At 44.7% G+C, this 18,359-nt stretch overlaps 1 protein-coding gene across 2 annotated transcripts in view; it reads left to right on the plus strand.

The window, feature by feature from the left end:
• babam2 (BRISC and BRCA1 A complex member 2) overlaps positions 1 to 18,359 on the plus strand; it is a 125,500-nt gene that overhangs the window by 40,468 nt on the left and 66,673 nt on the right. For both annotated transcript variants that reach the window (XM_018093838.2, NM_001005716.1), the window contains 1 exon segment: positions 11,780 to 11,889. In XM_018093838.2, the coding sequence (XP_017949327.2) occupies positions 11,780 to 11,889 (110 nt within the window).

Consider the following 18,359-nt stretch of genomic DNA (forward strand, 5'->3'; position numbering starts at 1 on the left):
TGCTTTCAGCTAACCTATTGTTTCTCCTACTCCCATGTAACTGGAGGAGTCCCAAGCCGGACTTGGATTTCTTACTATTGAGTGCTATTCTGATACCTACTGGGAGCTGCTATCTTGCTCCCTTCCCATTGTTCTGCTGATCGGCTGCTGGGGGGGGGGGGGGATATCACTCCAACTTGCAGCGCAGCAGTAAAGTGTGCCTGAGTCTGAGCTTTCACAAGGAGCTGGCGCTTCACATTAGAACTGCTTTGGTTCAGGATTCGACTGAAATTTAACGGAGAATTCAGGGTTCAGCCAAATAGTGGACTATGTAATAAAAGGCCCTAAGTTTGCCCAAGGAGCAGTAACTCATAGCAACCAATAAGATGTTTGCTTCTAAACAGGTGACCAGCAAATTCTACCTGCTGATTGGTTGCTATGAGTTACTGCTACTGGGCAAACTTAGTGCCATTTATTACATAACCCCAAATACATACAGCAAGCAAATTTGGGAAAACACATATAGCCGTTCAGTTGGAAGATTTGGTCTAAATATATTGAAGTTTTTTTGTAAATGTGGCTTTTCTTCTCCTTGAAATGTTTTAGAAAATTCCGGAAGATTATCTCAGTAGGCAGTGTGAACGTGGGAAGTTGTAATGCAAGTTTAAAGGGGTGGTTCGGATTTAGGTTAGTTTCTAGTTTTTTATAGAATGGCTTATTTTTATTCATCAACTTTTCAGTTGGTTTTAATTTTTTTTTTTTGTACTGTTTTTGAAATATTTGCCTTCTTCAAACTCTTTGCAGCTTTCAAATGGGGGTCACTGACCCCGGCAGCCAAAATGTATTGCTCTGTGAGGCTCCAGTTTTATTGTTATTGTTACTTTTTATTACTTCTATTGCTTATTTACACCCTCCTCTATTCATATTCCAGTCTCCCTTTTAAACCACTGCCTGGTTGCTAAGTTAAATTGGACCCCAGCAACCATATAGCTGCTAAAATTCCAAATAATTCAAAAACCTTGAGCTCTCGGCATTACTGGCATTGGGTTTAATCACTGTATAGCAACACGGGCAGTGGGTGGCACCATTTCCCACGAAAGCAGCAGATGTGCCCAAGGGATTATATTGGCACTGTCTCACGTTCCTCTGTTTCCCAGCGATTGCTCCTATAGCAGCAGACAATTTGGGTTGGGTTCCGTGCCAGTTCTGGGTAAATCCCATTATGTGGCAGTTTTAATAAGGCCCAGGTGTTCTGTGGTTGGCGCGGGTTCACTCGCTGTGAGGGAAATATTGCAGATGTGGGTGCGCTTACATGTACCCCGACATTCATATCATGTGATGCGCTTACGGGCAGGTTTGGGAGAGGAACTCCCCGCCATTGTTATAGCACACACTAATCACTCTGGGTTATGGGAATCCTACCTGGTCTGTATGTTCTACATCCACAGGAGCTTGGCATAGATACCTGCTGATTGGACCTCTCAGCAATTGGCCACATTGGCCAGTACATATACTGGGGGGCGGGATACACAGAGCCATACACAGGGTTGTGGGTACAGTCGTGATGTGTGACATCCCCTATTGTGACAGTATCAACCACCATGGCTAATTGGCTACTATACTTTGCTGAGGGCAAAGAGGGGTGGGAAGGGATTAAAAAGGATATAAAGCATATGACATGCCATACATAAACCTCTGTTAATAGCAGAAAGTAACCAAAATAAAGACAGTGTAGGACCTCCTAGGGTCCACCAGAAACCTGATGCCTGGAGGTCACCAAGAACCTCATGCCTGGAGACCACGAAGAACCTTATGCCTGAAGCCCGACAAGAACCTGATGCCTGGAGCCCACCAAGAACCTGATGCCTGGAGCCCACCAAGAACCTGATGCCTGGAGCCACGAAAAGGAACCTGATGCCTGGAGCCACGAAAAGGAACCTGATGCCTGGTACCCACCAAGAACCTGATGCCTAGAGCCACCAAGAGGAACCTGATGCCTGGAGCCACGAAAAGGAACCTGATGCCTGGTACCCACCAAGAACCTGATGCCTGGAGCCCACCAAGAACCTGATGCCTAGAGCCACCAAGAGGAACCTGATGCCTGGAGCCACGAAAAGGAACCTGATGCCTGGTACCCACCAAGAACCTGATGCCTGGAGCCCACCAAGAACCTGATGCCTGGAGCCCACCAAGAACCTGATGCCTGGAGCCACGAAAAGGAACCTGATGCCTGGTACCCACCAAGAACCTGATGCCTGGAGCCCACCAAGAACCTGATGCCTAGAGCCACCAAGAGGAACCTGATGCCTGGAGCCACGAAAAGGAACCTGATGCCTGGTACCCACCAAGAACCTGATGCCTGGAGCCCACCAAGAACCTGATGCCTGGTGCCCACCAAGAACCTGATGCCTGGAGCCCACCAAGAACCTGATGCCTGGAGCCCACCAAGAATCTAATGCCTTGAGCCCACCAAGAACCTGATGCCTGGAGCCTACCAAGAACATGATGCCTGGAGCCCACCAAGAACCTGGGGCCTGTTTAGTTTGCTTTTAAATAGTGCCCATTGGCTCTGCCCCTACCCCTATTTGTGCAGGAGATTGGAGAAGAATTGTGCATAATCATTAGCCCATAGGCAGCCAGCACTGCTGTTATTAGGGAGATATGAGGAGAAAAATGTAAAAATTAAGACAAATATTTTGGTTAATGTTGACTTACGAGGTTTTATTCCCCTGGGGGGGGGGGGAATGTGGGTTCACAGAATAAAAAAGGAATCAAACCCCTATTTGCAATGCTGCTTGGTTTAGCCTTGGACATCGGAGCCGGATTCTTCTGACCCACGCGGCCCGTTCCAATGGAGTTTTAATCAACGTACAGATTCTTTTCATCCCAATGTAAGGATGAGATCAGGCCGCCGCCATTCCTCCCTAATAAGCACCATGTGTGGCAGCGACGGCCGCATTTCCACTGCTTTCCCTTTGATTTGATTTTCCATGCGCGTTTGCAAAATAACCCCGTGATTGCCCCGAGAAGAACAAAGAAAATATCCAAAATACTGCTGATCCCAGTGTGCGGTCTCCTCTAACGAACTCCATAAAGGGGCAATTAAAGGGGTGGGATCACCTTTAGTGTGTTATACAAAGGCCATTTCCTAGCAACTTTGCAATTGGTCTTCATTATTTATTTTTTATCAATTTCTAATGGGGGTCACTGACCCCGGCAGCCAAAAACTATTGCTCTGTTACCATACAAATGTATGAATATTGTTACTGTTTTTTTTTACCTATCTTACTATTCAGGCTCTCTCCTGTTAGCATTCAAGTCTATCATTTAACCCACTGCCTGGTTGCTAGGGTAAACAAGACCCTAGCAACAAGATAGCTGCTGAAATTCCAAACTAAAAGCTAAATAACTGAAAAATTAAAATCAATTGCAGATTGGTTTAGAATATTAATGTCTGCAGAATTCTCTCCCATTATTAACAGTGTGAACCGATCAGGATTCTAAACCCATTGAGACTCATTTATAAACACTGGGCAAATTTGCACCTGGGCAGTAACCCATAGCAACCAGTCAGAGATTATCTTTTTTAGCCAACTGCAAGTAGGACTATAAAATCAAACAGCCGATTGGTTGCTATGGGTAACTGCCCAGGAGCAAATTTGGCCAGTCTTTATAAATGACCCCCCACTATTTATTGGTCAGTGACCCCGGCAGCCAAAAAGCTATTGCTGTGTGCGGCTCCAGTTTAATTGTTATTGTTACTTTTTGTAACTTTTTTTTATTATTCAGCCCCTCTCCTATTTATATACCAGTCTCTCATCCAAACCACTCCCTGGTTACTAAGATAACTTGGACCCTAGCAACCAAATAGCTGCTGAAACTCCAATCAGGAGATCTGCTTAACTGTAAATAAAAAAACTAAAGAACTACGAATAATGGAATATGAAGACCAATTGCAAATGGTTTCAGAATAATACTCTCTACATCACCCTATAGGTCATATTGGACCAGTGGGTGTATTGAGAGACCAGTAGTTTGCCCCACAGTTAAGAAAAACTACCACTAAACCCCCCCAGTCCGATTGATTGTCCCAATGAGCCAATGTAGTGAGAGTATTTGCTACCCAGGGGCAGATGTACCCCCAGACTCACTGCTGGTTTATTTACACCCCGGGGCAGGGCCTGGGGAGCCGTCACTTACAGTATTTCATCACCCTACTCTACATGCACTCCGTGGCATCTGCCCCGTGGGCGAGTAACCGCTCATCCCCTTACGCAATATACCAGCACCCACTGATACAGAATAAATTCCTTTTTTTGAATGTGGGTGAAAGGGATTTACGCAAGACGGACAAATAAAGCCGTTTCCTGTCTTTATGGGGATCTTACGTCAGTCCCACTGGGTGACCTGCTACAAAGGCTCCTCTGTGGTCCCACCATGTTATTGGGGGGGGCCCTTTGATCATTACATCTGCATTTGGCTATTCAGCCTTTTATTGGGTCAAAACCTGCACGGGAGCTCAGTAAGCTACTGGCGCCATTAAAATAAAGCATGAGAAAGTATACGGAGAGCTGATTGTATTACTTAGCCTTTAATTCATGAATGGAAATGTATTGGGGTAGTAGTCCTGGTGCTGGGGGTGCTAGCGGCCTGCGCAACTGCGCATAAAGGGGCAGTTACACTACAAAGTAAAAGCATTTCAGTTAAATATAAAGCGTATAGGGTTCAATTCTGGGCACAAATATGGGTTTATGTATAATTGCACTAACACCAAGCTCCGGTTTACTGGTTGCACCTGTATGCGTTGCTATGTACTAATACTGAGCTATATTTTGCATTCCTTTAGTAAATGAGCCCCTACATCTATCTGTCAGACATCTAAGCATAAAATATTTCTGGGCAGGATCATTGCTATTTATATGAGAATTATGTACATTGTACATTGCCAACGCTACGCATTAGAAATGCTTTCAGCTAACCTATTGTTTCTCCTACTCCCATGTAACTGGAGGAGTCCCAAGCCGGACTTGGATTTCTTAGTGTGCCTGAGTCTGAGCTTTCAGCCAGCGCTACACATTAGTACTGCTTTCAGCTAACCTATTGTTTCTCCTACTCCCATGTAACTGGAGGAGTCCCAAGCCGGACTTGGATTTCACTCCAACTTGCAGCGCAGTTCCTTCTGAACTTTCAGAAGGAGCCGGCGCTACACATTAGAACTGCTTTGGTTCAGGATTCGAATGAAATTTAACGGACGATTCAGCCAAATAGTGTACTCAGTCCCTACTTTCAACTCTCATTCCCTTATATGTAATAAAAGGCACTAAGTTTGCCCAGGAGCAGTAACTCATAGCAACCAATAGGATGTTTGCTTTTAAACAAGTGACCAGCAAATTCTATTCTGATACCTACTGGGAGCTGCTATCTTGCTCCCTCCCCATTGTTCTGCTGATCGGCTGCTGGGGGTGGGGGGGATATCACTCCAACTTGCAGCGCAGCAGTAAAGTGTGCCTGAGTCTGAGCTTTCAGCCAGCGCTACACATTAGAACTGCTTTCAGCTAACCTATTGTTTCTCCTACTCCCATGTAACTGGAGGAGTCCCAAGCCGGACTTGGATTTCTTACTATTGAGTGCTATTCTGATACCTACTGGGAGCTGCTATCTTGCTCCCTTCCCATTATTCTGCTGATCGGCTGCTGGGGGTGAGGGGGGGATATCACTCCAACTTGCAGCACAGCAGTAAAGTGTGAGTGAAGTTTATCAGAGCACAGGTATAACAGGGCAGAGCAGTGTTATACAGAGACCCTGTAGAATGTGCAGCAGGGGTGCTGGATGGTGCAATGCAATATGTAAGTAAGAAAATGAAACATACGCATAGCTGGCAGTTAGGCAGTAGGTGCCATTGGGATTGGGCCCGTATCACTGTCCCAAGGGGTCACAGTCCCTTGCGTGTCACTGACTGGAAATAATCAGATTGTCACTATAGAACCCCGGGAGGTTTTTAAGGGTTTCACTCTCCTCATAAACCTGCTGTCTGGGGGGGGGGGGGGGGGGGGGGTTGTTTTGACTGTCTCCCTGGTGTAAAATGTAGCACCTCTCCCCCAGCGCCTGATCCGGGCCGGCCATAAATCCCTTGCTCTCCCATTCCTCCCCCTTTTCCACATTTCACCGCGGGTTTGTCCCGCTGCCAGCACATATTTTTATTATCTTGTTTATTTATAAAGAACCGGGTGTTTTCTGTAACGTTGAACAAAATGGGTGAAGTCCAAACAGCAGCATCAAAATACTGTGAGCAATTGGTCAGGAATCCACAGGGAGCTACTGGAACTTTAAAGGGGAACTAAAGCTGTATTCATTCAGATTTACATTACATGGCAGCATATAAATCAGTGCAGTCTGCATCATAATTGATCCATAATCAGCCCTGTATTTGTGGTCATGTGACCCACAGTGGGGAGTGATTCCTAGTGTATCGTTACCCACCCAGGGAGCGTCACACAAGCGCATTTGTTTGTATATATAAATGTAAATAATAATATTATTTGCCATTAGGGAGTCAGGGATATTAAGGAAGGAGAGATAAACACAAGGTGCACACTTTCAGCTCTGCAGGTTACTTTCCTCTCTTGTGTTGCTTTGGCATATATATTTAATTATAAAGTTACTGCCCTATCATTAATGTAATTAGGGCTGCACTTAATGATAACATTTTTATACAGGTCAGCCACCCACCCCAACTAATTAGTGCAGGGAAGCACGTGTCTCTCTTAAAGGGATACTGCCGTGATATTTATGGGGCACTTTTTATTTCTAAATTTCAACTCATAGCCTGTACAGAGAGATCCCATAATAGTATGGCAGCATAGGGATTCCCCTGAACTAAGCACAATTCAGCAGGAACAGCCCCCTAAGTTTGCTCATAGCCTGTACAGAGAGATACCATAAAACCATGGCACATAGGGATTCCCCTGTACTAAGCACAATTCAGCAGGAACAGCCCCCTAAGTTTGCTCATAGCCTGTACAGAGAGATACCATAAAACTATGGCACATAGGAATTCCCCTGTACTAAGCACAATTCAGCAGGAACAGCCCCCTAAGTTTGCTCATAGCTTGTACAGAGAGATACCATAAAACTATGGCACATAGGGATTCCCCTGTACTAAGCACAATTCAGCAGGAACAGCCCCCTAAGTTTGCTCATAGCCTGTAGAGAGAGATACCATAAAACTATGGCACATAGGGATTTCCCTGTACTAAGCACAATTCAGCAGGAACAGCCCCCTAAGTTTGCTCATAGCCTGTACAGAGAGATACCATAAAACTATGGCAGCATAGGGATTCCTCTGTATTAAGCACAATTCAGCAGGAACAGCCCCCTAAGTTTGCTCATAGCCTGTACAGAGAGATACCATAAAACTATGGCACATAGGGATTCCCCTGTACTAAGCACAATTCAGCAGGAACAGCCCCCTAAGTTTGCTCATAGCCTGTACAGAGAGATACCATAAAACTATGGCACATAGGGATTCCCCTGTACTAAGCACAATTCAGCAGGAACAGCCCCCTAAGTTTGCTCATAGCCTGTACAGAGAGATCCCATAAAACTATGGCACATAGGGATTCCCCTGTACTAAGCACAATTCAGCAGGAACAGCCCCCTAAGTTTGCTCATAGCCTGTACAGAGAGATCCCATAAAACTATGGCACATAGGGATTCCTCTGTATTAAGCACAAATTTCCATGAAATAACTCTTTAGTGAGCCTTTAGGTTTCAGTCCTATTTCCCACACAATCGTTGCTCAGTATGAGCTGTAGTTCAGCCGTTCCAAGTGGGGAAGGAAACAGATTATGGCTATTGTGTCTGTGCAGATGTTTTCCTTACTGTGCCCAGTAGCCCCTGACTGAGCTAAATCCCTGTTCCAGTAAATCTCACAGTTACCTTACGGTAAGGGGGATCTGTTTGCATCATGTCCACCAGTTACACATTCCAGCGAGAATTAACCCCACCACTCACTGTGCGTAGTAAGGTCAGTCCTCCCACGGGAGAGATTAGATCCAAAGAGCAAAACTGATTGTGGGTTAAAAGGGAACAGTAAATACTTGGAAAGAGAGGCCTTTGTGTAAAATTGCCTGTAACTACACGGTTCTGCCCGGCACTCTCTGAACCTATTGGGGGTGCAAAGTGGGGTGTTTGCCCCGGACCCTGCATTTCATGGGGTTCCAGATGGCTGCATTGGGCAATTAAACAGACTGCATCTCACTATATATAGTGGAATAGTGTGTATAGTAAGGCAAGGTGTGCCAGGCATAGGGATAATAACTGTGGCATAGTGTGTACAGGTATTTGACCCCTTATCCAGAAATCCATTTTTCAGAAAGTGCCGACTTACGGAGGTAATCTCCCATAGACTCCATTTTAATCAAATAAGTCACATTTTTTTAAAATGTTTTACTTTTTCTCTGTAATAATAAAACAGTACCTGTACTTGATCCCAACTAAGATATAATTACCCCTTATTGGGGCAGAACAGCCCTATTGGGTTTATTTAATGGTTAAATGATTCCCTTTTCTCTGTAATAATAAAACAGTACCTGTACTTGATCCCAACTAAGATATAATTACCCCTTATTGGGGGCAGAACAGCCCTATTGGGTTTATTTCATGGTTAAATGATTCCCTTTTCTCTGTAATAATAAAACAGTACCTGTACTTGATCCCAACTAAGATATTATTACCCCTTATTGGGGCAGAACAGCCCTATTGGGTTTATTTCATGGTTAAATAACTTTTTTAGTAGACTTAAGGTGGGAGATCCAAATTACGGAAAGATCTCTTATCCGGAAAACTCCAGGTCCCGAGCATTCTGGATAACCTGTATAGTAAAACAAGGTGGGGTCCCAGCATCTGGCTTTGCAGCACAAATAGGGGCTCAGTGTTTTATCTTAAATTGTCTGTTACTGTCATCTTAATTCTTCTGCTGTTAGACTTGGCAGCCCATAATAACCCACAGCGTCACTGTGTAGCAGCAACCGAGCAGCTTCCTGTTCTTTATGGCAGCTTCCTCTCTCTCCTCTTCCTCTGGTGCTGCCAACCATAACCTCTGCCTCACAGACCGACTGTTATTCTTATTTTTGTCTATGTATTGTCCTGCCTAGCTTATTGTGTGCCCAGAACATTCCTTCTCTGTATATTTGTATTTATACATATGGGTAGGGGGTGCCATAGTGTTTCCCTTAGACAGTACAGTATGGGGGTATAGCTTATTGTGTGCCCAGAACATTCCTTCTCTGTATATTTGTATTTATACATATGGGTAGGGGGTGCCATAGTGTTTCCCTTAGACAGTACAGTATGGGGGTACAGCTTATTGTGTGCCCAGAACATTCCTTCTCTGTATATTTGTATTTATACATATGGGTAGGGGGTGCCATAGTGTTTCCCTTAGACAGTACAGTATGGGGGTACAGCTTATTGTGTGCCCAGAACATTCCTTCTCTGTATATTTGTATTTATACATATGGGTAGGGGGTGCCATAGTGTTTCCCTTAGACAGTACAGTATGGGGGTACAGCTTATTGTGTGCCCAGAACATTCCTTCTCTGTATATTTGTATTTATACATATGGGTAGGGGGTGCCATAGTGTTTCCCTTAGACAGTACAGTATGGGGGTACAGCTTATTGTGTGCCCAGAACATTCCTTCTCTGTATATTTGTATTTATACATATGGGTAAGGGGTGCCATAGTGTTTCCCTTAGACAGTACAGTATGGGGGTACAGCTTATTGTGTGCCCAGAACATTCCTTCTCATGTATATTTTTATTTATACATATGGGTAGGAGGTGCCATAGTGTTTCCCTTAGACAGTACGTTATGGGGGTACAGCTTATTGTGTGCCCAGAACATTCCTTCTCTGTATATTTGTATTTATACATATGGGTAGGAGGTGCCATAGTGTTTCCCTTAGACAGTATAGTATGGGGGTACAGCTTATTGTGTGCCCAGAACATTCCTTCTCTGTATATTTGTATTTATACATATGGGTAGGAGGTGCCATAGTGTTTCCCTTAGACAGTACAGTATGGGGGTACAGCTTATTGTGTGCCCAGAACATTCCCTCTCTGTATATTTGTATTTATACATATGGGTAGGAGGTGCCATAGTGTTTCCCTTAGACAGTACAGTATGGGGGTACAGCTTATTGTGTGCCCAGAACATTCCCTCTCTTTATATTTGTATTTATACATATGGGTAGGGAGGTGCCATAGTGTTTCCCTTAGACAGTACAGTATGGGGGTACAGCTTATTGTGTGCCCAGAACATTCCTTCTCTGTATTTTTGTATTTATACATATGGGTAGGGGGTGCCATAGTGTTTCCCTTAGACAGTACAGTATGGGGGTACAGCTTCATTTTCCTCAGTGCAGCGGGAGCTTACAGAGTGCCCTCCCCTTCGTGCCACACTGGGGTAACACTGGGACACATTCCAGGCACCGGGGGCAGATTTATTCCATCCCTGGGGGTTATTCGCGTGTAATGAAACCCATTTATTGGTGCTGCTGTAGCCTCGGCGCATATTTTCCCTGGGTTTTTATCATGTCGTTAGATCGGATCAGCACTTTGCGGGGTATCGCTTACTGCTCCCTGTGTGTTCCTTTCTGCCATAAAGAGCCAGTAGGAATGTACTGTATACCCAGCGCTTTCTCCTGGCCCAAACCCCAACCCTATAAACGTGTAACCTCCAATCTGCCTTTCCCTGTGTGATGTGTATACTCACTGTCACTCCTGTCTGCCAGCGAGCAGTGTCAGTTACCGGGGGGTTTATCTAATGGGGCCCCAACATGGAACGAAAGCCTTTTTATTTCTGCTTTGGCATTCTGAGCAGTCTGATAGGGCTCTAACGTGACAGTTATGTGTAAATGTAAGTCTGGGGCGAGACAGGCAAGTTTGGCACTGCCACTATAGGTTGTGGTATAGTGTATAGCAATGCTTATTGTATGCCCAGAGCATTCCTTCTCTGTATATTTGTATTTATACATATGGGTAGGAGGTGCCATAGTGTTTCCCTTAGACAGTACAGTATGGGGGTACAGCTTATTGTGTGCCCAGAACATTCCTTCTCTGTATATTTGTATTTATACATATGGGTAGGGGGTGCCATAGTGTTTCCCTTAGACAGTACAGTATGGGGGTACAGCTTATTGTGTGCCCAGAGCATTCCTTCTCTGTATATTTGTATTTATACATATGGGTAGGAGGTGCCATAGTGTTTCCCTTAGGCAGTACAGTATGGAGGTACAGCTTATTGTGTGCCCAGAACATTCCTTCTCTGTATATTTGTATTTATACATATGGGTAGGGGGTGCCATAGTGTTTCCCTTAGACAGTACAGTATGGGGGTAGAGCTTATTGTGTGCCCAGAACATTCCTTCTCTGTATATTTCTATTTATACATATGGGTAGGGGGTGCCATAGTGTTTCCCTTAGACAGTACAGTATGGGGGTACAGCTTATTGTGTGCCCAGAACATTCCCTCTCTGTATATTTGTATTTATACATATGGGTAGGGGGTGCCATAGTGTTTCCCTTAGACAGTACAGTATGGGGGTACAGCTTATTGTGTGCCCAGAACATTCCTTCTCTGTATATTTGTATTTATACATATGGGTAGGGGGTGCCATAGTGTTTCCCTTATACAGTACAGTATGGGGGTACAGCTTATTGTGTGGAATTGCCACCATGAACCCCTTTTAATGCCTCAAACTGATCAAAGTGCCCCTCTGTCTCCCTGCTTGTGTTTAGGACTCTAATGAAGACCCGGGGGAGGATGTCGCCCTCCTTTCAGTCAGTTTTGAGGACGCAGAGGCTACGCAGGTTTTCCCCAAGCTTTTCCTGTCTCCGCGGATTGAGCAGTAAGTGAATGAGAAATTGGGGGACCCCTTTTATTATAAATTACATCTGTATAACACATGGGGGGGGGGTTCACAAAAAAAATTCAGACTTAACCTCCACTTTTCAAAATGGAGTAAAGCTCAGTGTAACTGTCAGACCAGTTCTAAGCTCTTCAGTTTTGCTTTGTTTCACCCAGTCTCCATTTCACCCCTCCTGTAGGGGCGCCATTGGGGGATCATTTAGTAGATCATGCACACTGGCACCCAAACTGGGATATTGGGGTACTGTGAATTCAAGGTTGGACCGGCCCAACTGGGCACTGGCAAGAAACCTGGTGCAGTGTAGTGCAGGGGGTGGGCCCTTGATGCACTTTCATGAAGAAGTACAGGTGTGGGACCCATTATCCAGAATGCTCAGTACCTGGGGTTTTCCGGATAAGGGGTCTTTCCGTAATTCGGATCTGCTATCTTAAGTCTACTAAAAAATATTTTGACTGTAATTAAACCTAAAAGGATTAATTTAGCTTCAATAAGGGGTAATTATATCTTAGCTGGGATCAAGTACAGGTACTGTTTTATTATTACAGAGAAAAGGGAATAATTTAACCATTAAATAAACCCAATAGGGCTGTTCTGCCCCAATAAGGGGTAATTATATCTTAGTTGGGATCAAGTACAGGTACTGTTTTATTGTTACAGAGAAAGGGGAATCATTTAACCATTAAATAAACCCAATAGGGCTGTTCTGCCCCAATAAGGGGTAATTATATCTTAGTTGGGATCAAGTACAGGTACTGTTTTATTATTACAGAGAAAAGGGAATCATTTAACCATTAAATAAACCCAATAGGGCTGTTCTGCCCCAATAAGGGGTAATTATATCTTAGTTGGGATCAAGTACAGGTACTGTTTTATTATTACAGAGAAAAGGGAATCATTTAACCATTAAATAAACCCAATAGGGCTGTTCTGCCCCAATAAGGGGTAATTATATCTTAGTTGGGATCAAGTACAGGTACTGTTTTATTATTACAGAGAAAAGGGAATCATTTAACCATTAAATAAACCCAATAGGGCTGTTCTGCCCCCAATAAGGGGTAATTATATCTTAGTTGGGATCAAGTACAGGTACTGTTTTATTATTACAGAGAAAAGGGAATCATTTAACCATGAAATAAACCCAATAGGGCTGTTCTGCCCCCAATAAGGGGTAATTATATCTTAGCTGGGATCAAGTACAGGTACTGTTTTATTATTACAGAGAAAAGGGAATCATTTAACCATTAAATAAACCCAATAGGGCTGTTCTGCCCCAATAAGGGGTAATTATATCTTAGTTGGGATCAAGTACAGGTACTGTTTTATTATTACAGAGAAAAGGGAATCATTTAACCATGAAATAAACCCAATAGGGCTGTTCTGCCCCAATAAGGGGTAATTATATCTTAGCTGGGATCAAGTACAGGTACTGTTTTATTATTACAGAGAAAAGGGAATCATTTAACCATTAAATAAACCCAATAGGGCTGTTCTGCCCCAATAAGGGGTAATTATATCTTAGTTGGGATCAAGTACAGGTACTGTTTTATTGTTACAGAGAAAGGGGAATCATTTAACCATTAAATAAACCCAATAGGGCTGTTCTGCCCCAATAAGGGGTAATTATATCTTAGTTGGGATCAAGTACAGGTACTGTTTTATTATTACAGAGAAAAGGGAATCATTTAACCATTAAATAAACCCAATAGGGCTGTTCTGCCCCAATAAGGGGTAATTATATCTTAGTTGGGATCAAGTACAGGTACTGTTTTATTATTACAGAGAAAAGGGAATCATTTAACCATTAAATAAACCCAATAGGGCTGTTCTGCCCCAATAAGGGGTAATTATATCTTAGTTGGGATCAAGTACAGGTACTGTTTTATTATTACAGAGAAAAGGGAATCATTTAACCATGAAATAAACCCAATAGGGCTGTTCTGCCCCCAATAAGGGGTAATTATATCTTAGTTGGGATCAAGTACAGGTACTGTATATTATTACAGAGAAAAGGGAATCATTTAACCATGAAATAAACCCAATAGGGCTGTTCTGCCCCAATAAGGGGTAATTATATCTTAGTTGGGATCAAGTACAGGTACTGTTTTATTATTACAGAGAAAAGGGAATCATTTAACCATTAAATAAACCCAATAGGGCTGTTCTGCCCCCAATAAGGGGTAATTATATCTTAGTTGGGATCAAGTACAGGTACTGTTTTATTATTACAGAGAAAAGGGAATCATTTAACCATGAAATAAACCCAATAGGGCTGTTCTGCCCCCAATAAGGGGTAATTATATCTTAGTTGGGATCAAGTACAGGTACTGTTTTATTATTACAGAGAAAAGGGAATCATTTAACCATTAAAGAAACCTGACGACTGGCAGGATCAGTAAAGCCACAAGTTAGGCCAGAAGGTACCAGGGCACATGCCACCCTCTGTGCTGCAGATACAGACTGGCAGGATCGGTAATGCCACGTTAGGCCAGAAGGTACCAGGGTACATGCCACCCTCTGTGCTGCAGATACAGACTGGCAGGATCGGTAATGCCACGTTAGGCCAGAAGGTACCTGGGTACATGCCACTCTTGGTGCTGTAGATACAGACTGGCAGGATCAGTAATGCCACAAGTTAGGCCAGAAGGTACCTGGGTACATGCCACCCTCTGTGCTGCAGATACAGACTGGCAGGATCAGTAATGCCATGTGTTAGGCCAAAAGGTACCTGGGTACATGCCACTCTTGGTGCCCTAGATACAGACTGGCAGGATCAGTAATACCATATGTTAGGCCAGAAGGTACCAGGGTAAATGCCACCCTCTGTGCTGCAGATATAGACTGGCAGGATCAGTAATGCCATGTGTTAGGCCAAAAGGTACCTGGGTACATGCCACTCTTGGTGCCGTAGATACAGACTGGCAGGATCAGTAATACCATATGTTTGGCCAGAAGGTACCAGGGTAAATGCCACCCTCTGTGCTGCAGATACAGACTGGCAGGATCGGTAATGCCACGTTAGGCTAGAAGGTTCCTGGGTACATGCCACTCTCTGTGCTGTAGATACAGATTGGCAGGATTAGTAATGCCATGTGTTAGGCCAGAAGGTACCTGGGTACATGCCACTCTTGGTGCCCTAGATACAGACTGGCAGGATCAGTAATACCATATGTTAGGCCAGAAGGTACCAGGGTAAATGCCACTCTCTGTGCTGCAGATACAGACTGGCAGGATCGGTAATGCCACGTTAGGCCAGAAGGTTCTTGGGTACATGCCACTCTCTGTGCTGCAGATACAGACTGGCAGGATTAGTAATGCCATGTGTTAGGCCAGAAGGTACCAGGGTACATGCCACTCTTGGTGCCCTAGATACAGACTGGCAGGATCGGTAATGCCACGTTAGGCCAGAAGGTACCAGGGTACATGCCACTCTCTGTGCTGCAGATACAGACTGGCAGGATCAGTAATGCCATATGTTAGGCCAGAAGGTACCTGGGTACATGCCACTCTTGGTGCCCTAGATACAGACTGACAGGATTAGTAATGCCATGTGTTAGGCCAGAATGTACCTGGGTACATGCCACTCTTGGTGCCCTAGATACAGACTGGCAGGATCGGTAATGCCACGTTAGGCCAGAAGATACCTGGGTACATTCCACTCTTGGTGCCCTAGATACAGACTGGCAGGATTAGTAATGCCATCTGTTAGGCCAGAAGGTACCTGGGTACATGCCACTCTTGGTGCCCTAGATACAGACTGGCAGGATTAGTAATGCCATCTGTTAGGCCAGAAGGTACCTGGGTACATTCCACTCTTGGTGCCCTAGATACAGACTGGCAGGATTAGTAATGCCATCTGTTAGGCCAGAAGGTACCTGGGTACATTCCACTCTTGGTGCCCTAGATACAGACTGGCAGGATTAGTAATGCCATCTGTTAGGCCAGAAGGTACCTGGGTACATGCCACATTTGGTGCCCTAGATACAGACTGGCAGGATCGGTAATGCCACGTTAGGCCAGAAGGTACCTGGGTACATCCCACTCTTGGTGCCCTAGATACAGACTGGCAGGATTAGTAATGCCATGTGTTAGGCCAGAAGGTACCAGGGTACATGCCACTCTCTGTGCTGCAGATACAGACTGGCAGGATTAGTAATGCCATACGTTAGGCCAGAAGGTACCTGGGTACATGCCACTCTTGGTGCCCTAGATACAGACTGACAGGATTAGTAATGCCATGTGTTAGGCCAGAAGGTACCTGGGTACATGCCACTCTTGGTGCCCTAGATACAGACTGACAGGATTAGTAATGCCATGTGTTAGGCCAGAAGGTACCTGGGTACATGCCACTCTTGGTGCCCTAGATACAGACTGGCAGGATCGGTAATGCCACGTAAGCCAGAAGGTACCTGGGTACATGCCACATTTGGTGCCCTAGATACAGACTGGCAGGATTAGTAATGCCATGTGTTAGGTCAGAAGGTACCTGGGTACATGCCACTCTTGGTGCCCTAGATACAGACTGGCAGGATCGGTAATGCCACGTTAGGCCAGAAGGTACCTGGGTACATCCCACTCTTGGTGCCCTAGATACAGACTGGCAGGATTAGTAATGCCATGTGTTAGGTCAGAAGGTACCTGGGTACATGCCACTCTTGGTGCCCTAGATACAGACTGGCAGGATCGGTAATGCCACGTTAGGCCAGAAGGTACCAGGGTACATGCCACTCTTGGTGCCCTAGATACAGACTGGCAGGATTAGTAATGCCATGTGTTAGGTCAGAAGGTACCTGGGTACATGCCACTCTTGGTGCCCTAGATACAGACTGGCAGGATCGGTAATGCCACGTTAGGCCAGAAGGTACCTGGGTACATCCCACTCTTGGTGCCCTAGATACAGACTGGCAGGATTAGTAATGCCATGTGTTTGGATTCGGAGTCCCCCTATTTAGTGCAGGGCTGTTTCTCTTGCCCACTCTCAGGGCTATTGTTTCATGATAACGGGCAGCCCTTGGGGTCGATACTGACCAGGGAAAGTGACAGTTACTAAGGGATGTCACATTGTACCGTAGCACTCTCTTGTCTCTTGCCCAACCTCTCCCCCCTGTACAAAGGGAGCCCCAAAGCCAATAAAGCCCCCTGTTTACAAGACCTCTCTGCATCCCGACAGCCGGGGGTATTATAGAGGCTCCTGCAATGACCCCACACTGAATGTTTATGTTCCGATGCTGAAATCCTCGCTGGTATTTGCTTTACACCCCGAGCTGCTCTGTGTTTCTGTGTCCTCACATGAACCCAACTGCTTTATTCCCAGCCCTGTGCGCTGCAGCCAGGCAACCCGTGCAGTAGGGAGAACCGCCAGTGCACTTCCCCGCAGCCCCCAGCAGCTGCTCTTTGTTTGGTTTGGTACAGGCTTCAGGTGGGTTACATTTCCCAGCATTCTCAGCTAGCCGGGGCCTCATTACCAGGTTAGCAGTAGCAGCTACTGAGTTATACTAGGGGTCACTGCTTAAGGATTAACATGTTCCTTGGGCACAGTGTTTCCTATAAACATAATCCTCACCCCCAACATATTATTATTATCCTTTATTTATAGCACTGACATATTCAGAGCTGAGCGTTAGTTCTGCAGCCAAAGACACTGCCAGCAAATTATCTTGTACAGGTATGAGACCTGTTATCCAGAATGCTGAGACCTGGGTTTTTTTTGGATAAGACGTCATTCTGTAATTTGGATCTCCATACCTTAGGTCTGCCAGAAATCAGTTAAATATTGATTATACCCAATAGGATTGTTTTGCCCCCAATAAGGGGTAATTATATCTTAGTTGGGATCAAGTACAGGTACTGTTTTATTATTACAGAGAAAAGGGAATCATTTAACCATTAAATAAACCCAATAGGGCTGTTCTGCCCCCAATAAGGGGTAATTATATCTTAGTTGGGATCAAGTACAGGTACTGTTTTATTATTACAGAGAAAAGGGAATCATTTAACCATTAAATAAACCCAATAGGGCTGTTCTGCCCCCAATAAGGGGTAATTATATCTTAGTTGGGATCAAGTACAGAGAAAAGTTAGGGGGCTGTTCCTGCTGAATTGTGCTTAGTACAGGGGAATCCCTATGTGCCATAGTTTTATGGTATCTCTCTGTACAGGCTATGAGCAAACTTAGGGGGCTGTTCCTGCTGAATTGTGCTTAGTACAAGGGAATCCCTATGTGCCATAGTTTTATGGTATCTCTCTGTACAGGCTATGAGCAAACTTAGGGGGCTGTTCCTGCTGAATTGTGCTTAGTACAGGGGAATCCCTATGTGCCATAGTTTTATGGTATCTCTCTGCACAGGCTATGGGCAAACTTAGGGGGCTGTTCCTGCTGAATTGTGCTTAGTACAGGGGAATCCCTATGTGCCATAGTTTTATGGTATCTCTCTGTACAGACTATGAGCAAA

Source organism: Xenopus tropicalis, chromosome 5 (genome assembly GCF_000004195.4).
Source record: "Xenopus tropicalis strain Nigerian chromosome 5, UCB_Xtro_10.0, whole genome shotgun sequence".
In the NCBI taxonomy this organism is placed as follows: domain Eukaryota; kingdom Metazoa; phylum Chordata; class Amphibia; order Anura; family Pipidae; genus Xenopus; species Xenopus tropicalis.